The sequence below is a fragment of the Erpetoichthys calabaricus genome, chromosome 3 (assembly GCF_900747795.2).
Source record: "Erpetoichthys calabaricus chromosome 3, fErpCal1.3, whole genome shotgun sequence".
NCBI classification, from domain to species: Eukaryota; Metazoa; Chordata; class Cladistia; order Polypteriformes; family Polypteridae; genus Erpetoichthys; species Erpetoichthys calabaricus.
This window is the reverse complement of record NC_041396.2, coordinates 215,845,901-215,860,823: the sequence shown is the minus strand read 5'-3', so window position 1 is coordinate 215,860,823 and position 14,923 is coordinate 215,845,901. Positions and strand designations below refer to the sequence as shown.

General features: G+C 39.0%; 1 protein-coding gene across 2 annotated transcripts in view; it reads right to left on the bottom strand.

Annotated features, from left to right (window-relative positions):
• Positions 1-6,626: 6,626 nt before the first annotated feature.
• Positions 6,627-14,923, bottom strand: part of hsdl1 (hydroxysteroid dehydrogenase like 1) — a 45,817-nt gene continuing 37,520 nt past the window's right edge. For both annotated transcript variants that reach the window (XM_028797790.2, XM_028797789.2), the window contains exon 4: positions 6,627-8,792. In XM_028797790.2, the coding sequence (XP_028653623.1) occupies positions 8,700-8,792 (93 nt within the window). In that variant the 3' untranslated portion in view covers positions 6,627-8,699. The remainder of the gene's footprint in view (positions 8,793-14,923) is intronic.

Sequence of the window (14,923 nt, the reverse complement as noted above, 5' to 3'; positions counted from 1 at the left end):
AACTTTTCTAATTTCTAATCCCATGTTTTTAAACAGAATGGAGAGATAAACGTTTATGATATAACAGAAGCCAACAGTCACCAATGCAGTACAACAGTTAACAATGTGAAAAACGTATATGGAAAAAATGAAAATCTGAAGTTTATTGTGTTGCCTAATTATGTTGTGTTGCCACATTATCAGTCATCCAGTCGTGATGTGCAAAACACAGGCTTTTTTGCTAAAATATTGTTAGTTACATCTGTAAAAATCAATGCACAATATAAAAAGGACACTAAAGCTTCATGGGATTGTCTTTTGAGATGAAGACAGGACTCTTGACCAACAAATGAAAGGGAGAGGCAGATACTGGGACAGCACACCAAATCCAGGTGAAGTCGTACAAGTGGGGGTACTTAAGACTTAAGCCAAATAATGACTCAGGCACCGCCGAGAGTGGCAGCCTTTTCAGCAGGTCCACGTACGACTTAATTTTTCTACCTTTTATTTCTTTATTTCTTTTATGTGGATTCGTTCCCTGGACACTTTTACTTTTACAACGTGGACATGGATTTTTACACGCCGAGACTCGTCTATTAAAGTAGTCAACTTCAAGTGCTGAGAACAAATGCCAGTGTTGGTGTGTTTCCCTATTTACCTGACGAGGTAAGAAGGCGGTATCGTGGCAGCAGAGCCGGCACTAAGCTAAAAATGAAGCGGCTTGCGAGAAAGTGGCGTTGTAAGCCTTCAATGCCTTCTGTGATCCTGGGAAATGTGAACTCAATATCAAAAAAGATCGACGAACTGGCTGCGCTGGTGAAGAATGCAGTTTGTTGTGCTTTTGCGAAATGTGGCTAACTACCACCATCCCAGATGCTAACGTGGAGCTACCCGGGTTTAGCACAGTTAGAGCGAACAGAGATGCAAGTACCTGCGGGAAGCACAAAGTAGGAGGTCTAGCTCTCTATTTCAATACAAGGTGGTGTAACTCTGGACATGTAAACGTCAAATTCTCCACTTGCTGCAGGGACATCGAACTGTTGGCCGTAAGTTTGCGTCCCTATTACTTGCCCAGAGAGTTTGGACACGTCATTGTTATTGTTTACATCCCTCCTCGGGCGGACGTGGAGATAGCAAGTGACATAATACATTCTGCTTGTGCTAATCGCTGGAGATTTTAAACATGTGACGCTGGACAAAACATTACCTGCCTTCTCCCAGTATGTGGACTGTAACACCCGGGGAAATAAGACTATTGACTTACTGTATGCAAATGTTAAAGACGCATACAGCGCCACCCCGCTGCCTGCGCTTGGGAAAGCAGATCATAGCCTGGTTCTGCTTCAGCCTCACTACAAACCAAGAGTGAGGGAGCTACCTACAACCACACGCTCATTCAGGAAGTGGTCCCCTGAGGCACAGCAGGCTCTGAGAGACTGCTTCGGAACTACGGACTGGGATATCCTGCAGGGGTCACATAGTGAGAACATTGAGGAGGTTGTTGACTGCACTACTGACTACATCAACTTCTGTATGGACATTGTAGTTCCAGTAAGAACAGTACGCTGCTATGCTAACAACAAGCCATGGATTACAAGCGACATCAAGGGCCTTTTGAACCAGAAGAAAAGGGCTTTTAAAAGCGGTGATCAGCATGAGCTCAAGCGTGTGCAGAAGGAACTCTGAGTCCAGCTCAGGGCGGTGAAGGAGCAGTACAGGAGAAAGCTGGAGCAGAAGTTGCAGAATAAAAGCATGAAGGAAGTGTGGGATGGGATGAAGATCATCACTGGCTGCAGCTCGAAGCGGGGTACCACCATCGAGAGAGATGTGAAGAGAGCAAACCAAATTAACAACTTCTTTAACAGGTTTGACCGCCCTAACCCACTCTCACCTCGGAGTACTACACCCTCCACCCATCCTTCTGCTGATACCAGCAAAGGAGAGACATCCCCACCCACAATTACAGCAGCGCAGGTGAGCAGAGAGCTGAGTAGACTTCGTGCCAGCAAAGCAGCGGGTCCAGATGGAGTATGTTGAAGGTCTGTGCGCTGGAGCTGGGGAGTCCTCTACAGCGCATCTTCAACTTGAGCCTGGAACAGGGGAGAGTCCCGAGGCTTTGGAAAACATCTTGTATCACCCCAGTTCCAAAGGTATCACATCCTAGTGAGCTGAACGACTTCCGGCCTGTCGCTCTGACGTCACATGTGATGAAGATCATGGAGCAGCTGCTGCTTCACCATCTGAGGCCACAGGTATGCCATGCCCTCAACCCTCTGCAGTTCGCATACCAGGATAGATAGATAGATAGATAGATAGATAGATAGATAGATAGATAGATAGATAGATAGATAGATAGATAGATAGATAGATAGATAGATAGATAGATAGATAGATAGATAGATAGATAGATAGATAGATACTAGAAGGTGGGAGTGGAGGATGCCATCATCTACATGCTACACCGATCACTCTCCCACTTAGACAGAGGCAGTGGTGCGGTAAGAATTATGTTTCTAGACTTCTCTAGCGCCTTCAACACCATCCAACCTCTGCTCCTTAGGGACAAGCGGACAGAGATGGGAGTAGATTCATACCTAGTGGCATGGATCATGGACTATCTTAAAGACAGACCTCAGTATGTGCGTCTCGGGAACTGCAGGTCTGACATTGTGGTCAGCAACACAGGAGCGCCGCAGGGGACTGTACTTTCTCTAGTCCTGTTCAGCCTATATACATCGAACTTCCAATACAACTCGGAGTCCTGTCACATGCAAAGTTCTCTGATGACACTGCTATCGTGGGCTGCATCAGGAGTGGGCAGGAGGAGGAGTATAGGAACCTCATCAAGGACTTTGTTAAATGGTGCGACTCAAACCACCTACACCTGAACACCAGCAAAACCAAGGAGCTGGTGGTGGATTTTAGGAGGCCCAGGCCCCTCATATACCTCGTGATCATCAGAGGTGACTGTGTGCAGAGAGTACAGACCTATAAATACCTGGGAGTGCAGCTGGATGATAAATTGGACTGGACTGCCAATACTGATGCTCTGTGCAAAAGAGGACAGAGCCGACTATACTTCCTTAGAAGACTGCCGTCCTTCAACATCTGCAATAAGATGCTGCAGATGTTCTATCAGACGGTTGTGGCAAGCGCCCTCTTCTACGCGGTGGTGTGCTGGGGAGGCAGCATAAAGAAGAAGGATGCCTCACGCCTGGACAAACTGGTGAGGAAAGCAGGCTCTATTGTAGGCATGGAGCTGGACAGTTTGACATCCGTGGCAGAACGACGGGCGCTCAGCAGGCTCCTATCAATTATGGAGAATCCACTACATCCACTAAACAGTGTCATCTCCAGACAGAGGAGCAGTTTCAGCGACAGACTGCTGTCACTGTGCTGCTCCACTGACAGACTGAGGAGATCGTTCCGCCCCCAAACTATCCGACTCTTCAATTCCACCCAGGGGGGTAAACGTTAACATTATTCAAAGTTATTGTCAGTTTTTACCTGCATTTTTATTACTCTTTAATTTAATATTGTTTTTTTGTATCAGTATGCTGCAGCTGGAGTATGTATGTGAATTTCCCCTTGGGATTAATAAAGTATCTATCTATCTATCTTAAAAGTAGCTATACTGAAGTCTCATTTTTCTTAATGTAGCTGTACGTGTGAGGCACTCTAAAGCAGTTACACAGAAGTCTCAGTTTGTTTAAGGCATATGTTGACATGCAGGTAATGCTGTACACATGATGCTCTATAAAGTAGGTATACCTAGCTTTTATACGCAAATCATCCATCCATCCATTTTTCAACCCGCTGAATCCGAACACAGGGTCACAGGGGTCTGCTGGAGCTAATCCCAGCCAACACAGGGCGCAAGGCAGGAAACAAACCCCAAGCAGGGCGCCAGCCCACTGCAGGGCACACACCAATGCACTTAACCTGCATGACTTTGGGCTATGGGAGGAAACCAGAGCACCCAGAGGAAACCCACACAGACACGGGGAGAACATGCAAACTCCACGCAGGGAGGACCCAGGACGCGAACCCAGGTCTCCTGTGAGGCAGCAGCGCTACCACTGCGCCACCATGCCGCCCTATAACTGTGCAGCGTAGGTGAAACAAAATAGCAAATAGGTGAATTTCCTTGATAAGACAACTGAACATACCTTAGAGAATGTAAATGTAAAGCTTTGACATTGACTCTTGGTACAAATTGGACTAGACTGCTTTTTAGACGCTATAATCTATTGTACCCCAGGGCCTATACAGTATCTAGCTGAAGTTCCAGTTCCTGTTTACTTATACTTTCCTCGGTCTATTTTTCTTTTAGGTTTTAAATTACTTTATGAAGTGAAATACCACCCAAGTGTGACTATGCTCCACTCTTACTTCCCTTAGTTATACATTGGGCCAAAGAGTATTATTTATGCAATACACTGTATAAAAATACTCCCCCCACATGCAATTTGATTTGAAAGGATTGGTTAAAAGGGTTTGGGGCTCTTCTATGTGTCCCTGTTTACTTTACTTTGTCAAAGAGTCACCATTAGTCACAAAATCATGTAAATTTTAATTTGGGGGGGGGAATAATTTTGATTTGGCAAGTAGTTGAATGAATTTGGGAGATAAGGGGAGTAATGCAAGTTTAATATTAAACAGTAACAAGCCTGAAAGCAGAAAGGGTAATAAAGGGAATAAACTGAGTGTAGCTGGGTTTAAATTAGTCACAGTTCAATAAACGTTGGTGAGCAAAGAATGATAATGGACTTTAACCAAGCTTTACAGATGGATGACACTTGGTGGGCAAGTCATGGTAAATTACTAAGCTTAGATCAGTTTTAAGTTTTTAAAGATTGTTAGTGATAAAAAAATGTTATCTGCATTAATAAAAGGATAACTCTGCCCGGATGGTATGTCTCTGTCATTTCAACAGATAGCACATCACAAACAATAACACTGCTCTTACCAGTCCCTTATCAAATGGCATGTAACACAGACAAAGGAATTGCACTTGTCATTCCAACAGACAATGAACATTTGTAGTAATGTATTTTATTACTGTAAATGTTTGTGAGCACCATAAATGCTATGCATTTTCTTGCTACATGCATACAAAATACATTCCTATAGATAGTGTACTGCAAACTTTAACGCTGAGGTTTACATTGTTCACTTAGATTTCAACCTTAGACAGGTAGCACAACTAGCTTGACATAATGCTCTATGAAATCATGGTTTTGCATCTTCTGACTGAATAAGATAAACAACTTCAAATTATTAACCCTGTTTTTGATTATTATGGCTGTATCTTTTTCCATTCACTCATCTTGTAGCCCACCTAATACAGTTGTGTTGTTGGAAGCAAGTGTCAATTCTAGCAGAGCTAAACACTAATTCAAAACCAATCCTAGACAGGCTAGCAATCTACAGTAGGGAACATTTACATACACACATGCCCAATTAACTTCTTACCCCAAGTAGATGTAATGATGGCTGAGGAAAAAAAATATTCTAATGTTTTTGTGTAGGGTAGTGATAACATTTCTGATGGAATAGGAGACTATGTAACCAGTGCTGGACAACAGCACACAATATTATAAATGCCCATGAAAAAATCTCCTGAAGAAAGGACTCTTGACCAATTAATCAAAGGAGAAATGGACTTCAATTCAAAAGTACAACCTGTGTTAAGGGTTTGTGGACTAATTTCATTTGATTGTGGTATTTCTTTACCGATATTTTAACAAAAAAAAAATGCATGCGTTTTGCATATTATGAGCATACGATTTGGATGACTTGACGAGCAAAGGGGGATTTTTTCATGTACCACTTATTCAATCCTATTCAGTTTTGGGTGGGCCACCCTGCTATACATAGGATTATCACATACTGTAGTGGTCTGTTTTGTTTTTTTGTTTTTTTTTTTTAACTGGACTCTTCAAATGATTAGCTTCATTTACCTAAAAGGTCTTCTTTTATTAGTAACTCAGGTTATTGAGATTACCTTTTTATAGTCATAGTCTAATGTGTATGATTCAGTTTCCCCATCTTGATTACTAAGCTAACATAGGAAACTTGAGTTTTTTGTTATTTGTGCACCTCTCCAACAAACAGTCATTTTGATTATTTTAGTTTAGGAAAAGCTCTTACAGGATTTCAGTCAGATGCACTTCCCAGTGCTTGTGTTAGTGAGGCATCTTTATCCTGAAATTAGAAGGATAATTTAGGAAACAAAGGCAAAGGCCAAACAATTCACTGCAAGCCAATTTAAAGCTTTTTTTAAATCTCTGATGCAAAGCTGCTAGTACACAGAAACTTAAGTAGCCAACGTGTCCCAATTTCTTTGCAAGTCTCTTTTTTACTTGCTTTGTGTTACCAGTGTCTATTAACATTTGGAATATATTTGCTGGTAAGGCTTTTCCAGTTTTCTCTTTCATATTTCACAAATACTTTTTATCTAATTGTAACATGTGGTTAACCACCTCCTTTGTGTAAACTGTTTAAGAAAAAAACAAAAAACAACAAAAGACAATGTTAATCATAAATTTATCACTTTATTAAGGAACAAAAGCATCATAACACATACTATGTAATTATCAGCTTATTCAAACAAGGAAAATATAACAGTACTACTACTGTATGCATAAAAACTGGAAAAAATGAAAAAAAATTATACCACTTCAAAAAACACCTAGTCATTCATATTATTCAATTTTAAATGTTTGTACATATACATACTTTTTATACATAAGTTTTTATATTTGTTGCTCATTCTGTCTTTTCAGGAACATCAAATATTTTAACATCTACTACAACAGCTCTGAATTTTTATTCAGACATTTCTGCTCAGTATGAAATTATTTATTCTATTTTGCATAAGACACATTTATTACAGTACCAATGACAAAAGCTAGCATAGACTTTATTTTCTAATCATCAGCTTTCTGTTAGGCGTTTGTGAGGGTGATGTTACAAAAATGCCCATATGCAACAGCCTCCAAAGTGATGATTTTTCTTTGTAATTTTCACTCTATGACTCTTAAAGACATATTTGTAATGATGATCTATTTAATTAGGCCACTAAACAAAAACAGATTACATATAAAATACTTAGTAGTATTTCAGTATTCAACACCAAAAAGACTTTAAACAATAAATTATCCTTGTAAGCAGTTTCTGCTTATGAAAAACATTCAATAAACGGTTTTGCCTTGTAAATATTCTTATTTCTTTTGCATTCACAGGAGGGAATTTTTTAATATTATCAATAAGGGAATTCACATATCTGCTAGCTTTCATATAATGCAACTTGGCTAATTACAGTCTTTATAGTTCACTTAACATAGATGCAAGTTGCTGGTAAACCATTTAGTGTACAAACAGAATATTTCAGTCTTTGTGTTTGTATTTGTCAGCTTTTGAATTAACTGCTAGACTTCTGCTCTGCTAACACTTCTTCAATTATATTTTCTCATTAGATTCATCTCATGCACACAGATGAAACGCATATTTAACTTGTGATGAATACAATATGTTTATGTAACAGAGGACAAGGTCTACTCTGTCACATTGAACCTGTTTATGTTTATATTATTAAAAAAAATCCTAAAAAAATCCTTAGGAAAAAATAATGGTATAAAATCTAACAAACACATATATTTCTTAACATGAAAAAATGACATATCCTATGAATTTAAAATGCATAAACATAAGTGATTAGTGTTATCAGTTAAAACAAAATCTATTAGTCAAAAAATATATTTTTATTAAAGACAGCTTCTGTCTGATTAGTGCATTTTTTTTTAAACAAAAATGTTGAGAACACCTGACTTGTTTGAGAACACCTGACTTTACTTACAGAACAATATTTGGGTGGGGCAGGGTCTGTGAGCCAGTATGTCTAAAGTGGGCATGACCAGACCTATATTACATGTACAGTGTATTCTTTCTTACAATTTCCATGGTGAAGTTAACCACTGCCCCCCACTACATCCTCATAAGTATTTGGTTAGATCAAAATACATTTGAGAAACAGTGCATGAAAGCAAAATTACAAACTGTACATATATTCCATAAAAAAACAAGGAGGAAACAACTATAATTTAAAACAAGATGGAGATATTACTTTTACTTTTTTGACATTACATTTTACTTACATTACCTTGTATTTACAGTTGACTCACTCTTAATGAGGCTTTAAATGAAATGATACATGTTTACCTTTTATACTGTCCCTAAGGCCTGAGTTTAGGAAAGGCTGTGCCCTCAGACCCTTTAATGAGAGGTATAAGAATGTAAATTCAGGGTGTGACTGGCTAACCTGGGAAAATGACTATTAAAGTGAAGCTTGTCACCAAACACATTTAAAATATATTATAATCTGCTCACTCATCATGTAAAAACCAATACTAAGCCACAAATTTCAATTCTAATATAACTAACATTTGTTTCGTGGCTTGTAAAAACATGTAAATAGTTCAAGTGCAAATGTGCTATGAATGTGCAGTTTCAAAACAATTTAAGGCTGTATCAAAACTAAGCCACAAAAACAAAAAGGAATTCCACTGTTAAGTTACATTTTTTTCTGAATATAAACTTCTTTCACACAATAACAAAAGAACACCTGAAATACATCAATTTCAAGTTATTAAGAATACCAGATGTTTGTTATGGAATTCACAGTTGTGGTTAGTTAATATCAAGAATACACTGCTAATTTATGCAGCTTGTTCTTTTATTGCATATTGTTTGTACAAGATATTGGAGCCATACCCCCACATCCATTCAGGCATGTACTGGGCAAAGCAAAACTGTAAAAAAAAAAAAAATATATAACCATTAGCATAGTGCACTATTAATAAACAGGATTAGCAAATAAGATTAGCCAAACCTGAACTCTGTCGAGGTAAAAAGAATTAAGTAATTGAAGCAGAACAAGCACAACGTCAGCAAAATAAGTAAATAATAATACATGTAATAATAATAATAATAATAGTCCACGCTAACATGCATACATTTAAAAACTCATCCTTTAAGCAGGCAGTATGTCATAATGATTATGGCTTTGGACTTCAAACTCTTAGGTTATGGGTTCAAATTCTGCTTTGACACTGTGTGACAATAAGCAAGTCACTTCACCTGGCTGTGCTCCAATTGGGGAAAAAAAAGAAAAGTAACCAATTGTATTCTCAAATGTTGTAAGTCATCTTGGAAAAAGGTCTCAGCCAAATAAGTACATTTAATTTCAAGATAAGGTAATTATACTCATTACTTAAGGTTGTTGAGTACTGTAGCAAATGAAAGTATGAATTTTGCTATAATCTGTACACATGGCAATATTGGCCTTACTTTAAAGTAAGGAAGACAGAGGTTTCAAGGTAGTTGTATTTCTGTGTGTGTGTGTGTGTGCGTGTGTGTAAGATGGGGGTTGATGTTTACTATTGTATTTATATATTTTCTTAAGCTTCTAAAAAGTCTTAATTCTTTATTTGTCCCCAATGGGAAATTATCTATGTATCTATCTACTTATGACACCACAGCATAGCAGCATGTTGCATGTCGAGTGGCCCATGCAAGTTAAGAATTTTACTGTACTCTGTACACATGACAATAATGACCCTATAAACTTATGAACCCACTGGTAATTAGAGACTGGCACTCCTGATTAGATGATAATCTAGAATTTCTACCACCCATACATAAAAGCAGATTATTTAGTTGTTTAGTCTGGAACAGTGACATTTATGTGTTAATACCAGTAATAAAGTGTTATTACCATCATGCCTGTGGACATAGTCACCTGCAATGATCTCAGAGATATAACTGTTGCTGCTAATTAGTTTGGAAAAGTTTACAAGGCTGCTTCTAAATAATGTGAATTCAATTTTAATACAGTGAGTATTATTTACAAATGGAGAACATATACACAGTTGTCAATGTTTCCATAAGTGGGCATACCAGAAAAATGTATTCAAAGATCATACCATACAGTGCTCTAACAAACAGTAAAGCAACAACCACAGATCTACAGGGCCCTGACAATATAGCAAATGTTACAGTTTATGGGTCTACTGTCAGAAGAAAGAGAGAGTGAATAGAACCTTAATAAAAGGGTAGCCAGGTGCTCTTTCACTTTGAAAAAGAACACAGTTACATAGCTTACGCTTGGAAAGGTACCTCCAAACAGACCAGAAAATGTTTGTAACAATATCTTACAGGCAGACAAGTCAAATGTGGTGTGGTCTTGTTGTTATTCACAACAAAATGCCTGACAATGATGAAACACTGCTCATAAAGATCCAGCACCATGGTTTTGAATCCTGGTCACTGTACCTGTATAAGTGGAGTTTGCATGTTCTCTCTGCACCTGTGTGGGTTTCCCTCTGCATACTCCTGTTTTTCTCCCACATCCACAAAAGACTCAATTCAGTATGTTAACTGGCAGCTCTAAAAATGGGTCATACATGAGTGGACCTTGCAATGGACTGTTGCATGGCTATGCTGGGATATGTTCCAGCCTCCTGGGACCATTATCAGGATCAAACAGATCTGAAAATATTATGTTATATTCAAACTGATTCTTCAACCTAGGTAAAAGAAACCTTTGGCTAGTCATAACATGAGATTACATGAGCAAAAGATTAAGTACTCTGTTTGCACTCTTGACATTTAAAGGATGCAGTTGAATGCAGCAGCACTTAAAATAATGTGACAAACTATACTAATCACATTGTCAGTCAGAAAACAGTTGAGGCTTTATAGGCTGCTAGTTTCCATCGAGCCTTGGGACTTCCATTAGTAATTAGATCTGTGTTCTCAATGTTTACATTGTGTTGTCTGTTGTTTATTAACTTTATAACTTTCTGTTTATCACTTACATGTGTTGCATGTATTGATTTTCTGTACATCTCTTTCGATATATTATTTGTTGAATAATGATGATGATGATAAACCACTCACTGATAACTACATTTATTCATTTTGTTTGTGAAACATGTAAATAATCACATTGCTCAAGTTAATATAAATGAGAGCGTGGCTATGACATGTGCTTTAGACAGTGACAACACCCAGAAAGGATTTAAACTGTGTAAAACATGTTGTATAAATAACATTCTTTTCAATGCAAAATTTCTCCATAGCTCAAACTGTGTGAGAGTCAAAACAGAACTTACATGGCAAAGTGCATGCTGCTGCATCTTCTTTGGTTGTGTCAATTTATGAACATAATGAATCTATCATTTACTTCCATAGTAAGTGCACATCAGTCTTGAATAGCTGCTGTCCATGTTAGCAAGAGCTTAGAGATTAAAGAGCCTGACATGAAAGAGCCTGTTTTCTCAGAACAGAAGGCTATTAATAATAACTAGCAAAATACCCGTGCTTCGCAGCGGCAAGGTATTGCTTTAAAATTTTTATTAAGAAGAAAAGTAAACCTTTTTAAACTGAGGGAAAATGAATCAATAATTATTTGTTAAGGATCTCTTTGTATATCACGTTGTCAGTTTGCCCCTCTGGTTGTAATATGACCAAGCTGTGTGCTGAGCTTACTCTTGAGCATGCAACGTACAGTTTGCTATGTGAAAATCAGTCTTGCCTCAAATCAATGCCAACCTTTTGTGGGGTCTGTCCCTGAGACTTATTAATTGTCATTGCGAAGCAGAGCCTTAGTGGAAATTGGAGGAGTTTGAATTGAAATGGGAGATCAGAGGGTATAACGGGGATGCGAGGAATAAAAACTCTCTCCCCTGAGCCACCGCCAGTAAAAATAGCTGCCTCAATGACGTTCTTTTGCAGACACGTGACCTGAAGTCTCGTGCCGTCACAAAGTTTCAGTGGCTGTACGCAAATCCACAATTGGTTTCATATTGTTTTCGTACCTTATCAATTGTGTAATGTGTTTTTTGAACAGGTTTGATTCATCGAAGTGATCACTCCTGCTGCGTTCAGTCACTTCACGTGAGCCGCTGTCTTGTGTGATGTTGCGATGTCCACGGGTTTATTTAACCCTTTAACCGCCAACTCCCTAAATATTCCCCACGCCAGGCGAAATCTGAACAATTTTCGTTTTTTTACTTTTTTACATTTTTTTTACATTTTTTACATTTATGCAAGCAGTATTGACCACTAAATGTTGTGCAAGTTGCCAGTGTATACACGAAATCTATAAATGTAACCTGAATTCTCAGCTAAGCAAAACATCTTGATACCAAACGGTGCCCTTTTCAATGGTAGATACTGTCGAAACTGTAAGCGGCCCTTCCACGACAATAAACTTTCATCAACTGCAACTGACGGTCCTGGCATGTAGGGCAACTGAAATGCTTCAAATAAATGATCAATCAAAGGACGTAGCTTGAACAAGTGGTCGCGGTTTGGATCTTTCTTATCTGGCTCGTTTCTGTTGTCATTCAAATGAAAGAATTTCAGCAGCAAAGAGAATCGGTTACGTGTCATGACAGCTGCAAAAATAGGTGTTGCATACATAGGATCTGTAGACCCGTACATCTCAATATCTGGTTTTCTGATTATTCCCATCAACATCAATATCCCAATGAATTTTTTCATTTCGTTTTCATCAGTGTCAAACCAAGCACGAACACGGGAATGTGGAGGTAAATTGGGATTTTTCTCAGTAAACTGTGCTGCATACAGATTTGTCTGATGAACAAAATGTCTGATCAAATCAGGTGACACAAACAGCTCATAAAACTGCTCAGCAGTGTAATTGTTTACATCAACAATAAAGCCACACGTTCCCTCAAACGAATGCAGAAAAGGTAGTTCACCACGGGCAGCAGCCCAGCTGAAATGCTGGGGATACACCCACTCAGCGCCGTCATCCGATGCGTCTTCATTCACATTATCATGCAGCGCACGTTGCTGCTCATCACTGTCACTAAAATCTTCTTCAGAACTGCTACAATCATGATCAGAACTGTCCAAAATCGCCTGCAAAGCCTCACTTGAAGTCAGTTTACGTTTCGCCATATTCACAGCTGTTACATGCGAATCACGTCACATGACCGGCCAAAACAACTACAGACTTGTCGAAATACAACGTAGTAATAATACCCAGGCCAAACCGTCAGTTATACTACTTGCCAGGCATTCATATAACCACAGGCAAATGTGCCGGATAATTCCGGCAGTATGGCGTTAGCATTAAAACAACGGTGCCGGATATATCCGGCAGAGGGCGGTTAAGGGGTTAATGACCTGGCAGTTAAAAGTTTCTCGCTACAGCAATTTTAACTCTGTTACAAAGTGATCCAAACTGTCGTTTATACCTCGTGTCTTCTCATTAAACTTGTATCTCGCGAATATGGCATTGCAAACGGCAGCGGGTCAGTTCATGTGCTTACGTGGGAGGCGTGATGACGCGATATATTTTGATATATATCAAAATACCCGCGCTTCACAGCGGCGAAGTACTGCTTTAAAAATTTTATTAAGAAGAAAAGTAAACCTTTTTAAACTGAGGAAAATGAACCGGTTGTAATATGACCAAGCTGTGTGCTGAGTTTACTCTTGAGCATGAAATCTAACGTGGTTTGTGCCCTTCAGAATGAAAAGTTTGCATTTACCTCTTTAATAAAAGGCGAGCTTTTAAGCCTGAGAAATCACCCCGTAAATGCACACGTTTAATTGCACATGTGTTAATATGTATACTTACACAGTATTAAAAGACACTCAACAATTAACGTTATTTACCTTTGTTCCCGTGTTTGATAAAAGGCGAGCTTTTAAGCCTGAGAAATCACCCCGTAAATGCACACGTTTAATTGCATGTGTTAAAATGTATGCTTACACAGTATTAAAAGACACTCAAAAATTAACGTCATTTACCTTCGTTCCCGCATTTGACTCGTGCTGTAGATCTCTTCCTTGTTTTTAGTTCACGTGATTACGTAGGAGGCGTGATGACGCGATACGTGACTCCACCTCCTCCATTAGAGTATATGGACAAAAAACAGGTTCCAGTTATGACCATTACACGTAGAATTTTGAAATGAAACCTGCCTAATTTTTGTAAGTAAGCTGTAAGGAATGAGCCTGCCAAATTTCAGCCTTCTACCTACACGGAAAGTTGGAGAATTAGTGATGAGTGAGTGAGTGAGTGAGTGAGTGAGTCAGTCAGTGAGTCAGTCAGTGAGGGCTTTGCCTTTTATTAGTTTAGATTAGTTTAGATACAGGCTATCCAACCAAACAGTGGGTAGGCTGTTCCTGCAGTAAGTTACTGTATGTGCAAATGTGAGAGACAAACCTGAAAATCCAACAAGGTTAAATAGCAGTACATTGGGTAACGGAACACTGATTAGAGACAACTGAACTTTTCAATTATGTGTTGTAACATAATATCCTTTTGAACAAATCTAAAAAACAGTTATAAATGTTGGAATCCTGGCGCATGGAGCTACTACAGTAATCCCTCGCTATATCGCGCTTCGACTTTCACGGCTTCACTCTATCACGGATTTTATATGTAAGCATATTTAAATATATTTCGCGGATTTTTTGCTGGTTTGCGGATTTTTGCGGACAATGGGTCTTTTAATTTCTGGTACATGCTTCCTCAGTTGGTTTGCCCAGTTGATTTCATACAAGGGACGCTATTGGCAGATGGCTGAGAAGCTACCCAACCAGAGCGCGTATTACATATTAAATAAAACTCCTCAAATATATTGTGAGCACGGGGGCTGTTCGCACTCCTAGAGGATACGGCCACTCCTCAATATACGCTGAAAGATTACCTTCACATTGCTCTCTTTCTTGCTGGGCTTACATATGGCTGATTTGTCAAGCGATATGCTTCCAGCACGGTGCTTCGCATACTTAAAAGATCAAACAGCACGTATTGATTTTTGATTGTTTGCTTTCTCGCTCTGACATTCTCTACTCCTGGCGGAGGGGGTGTGAGCAGGGGGGCTGTTCGCACCCT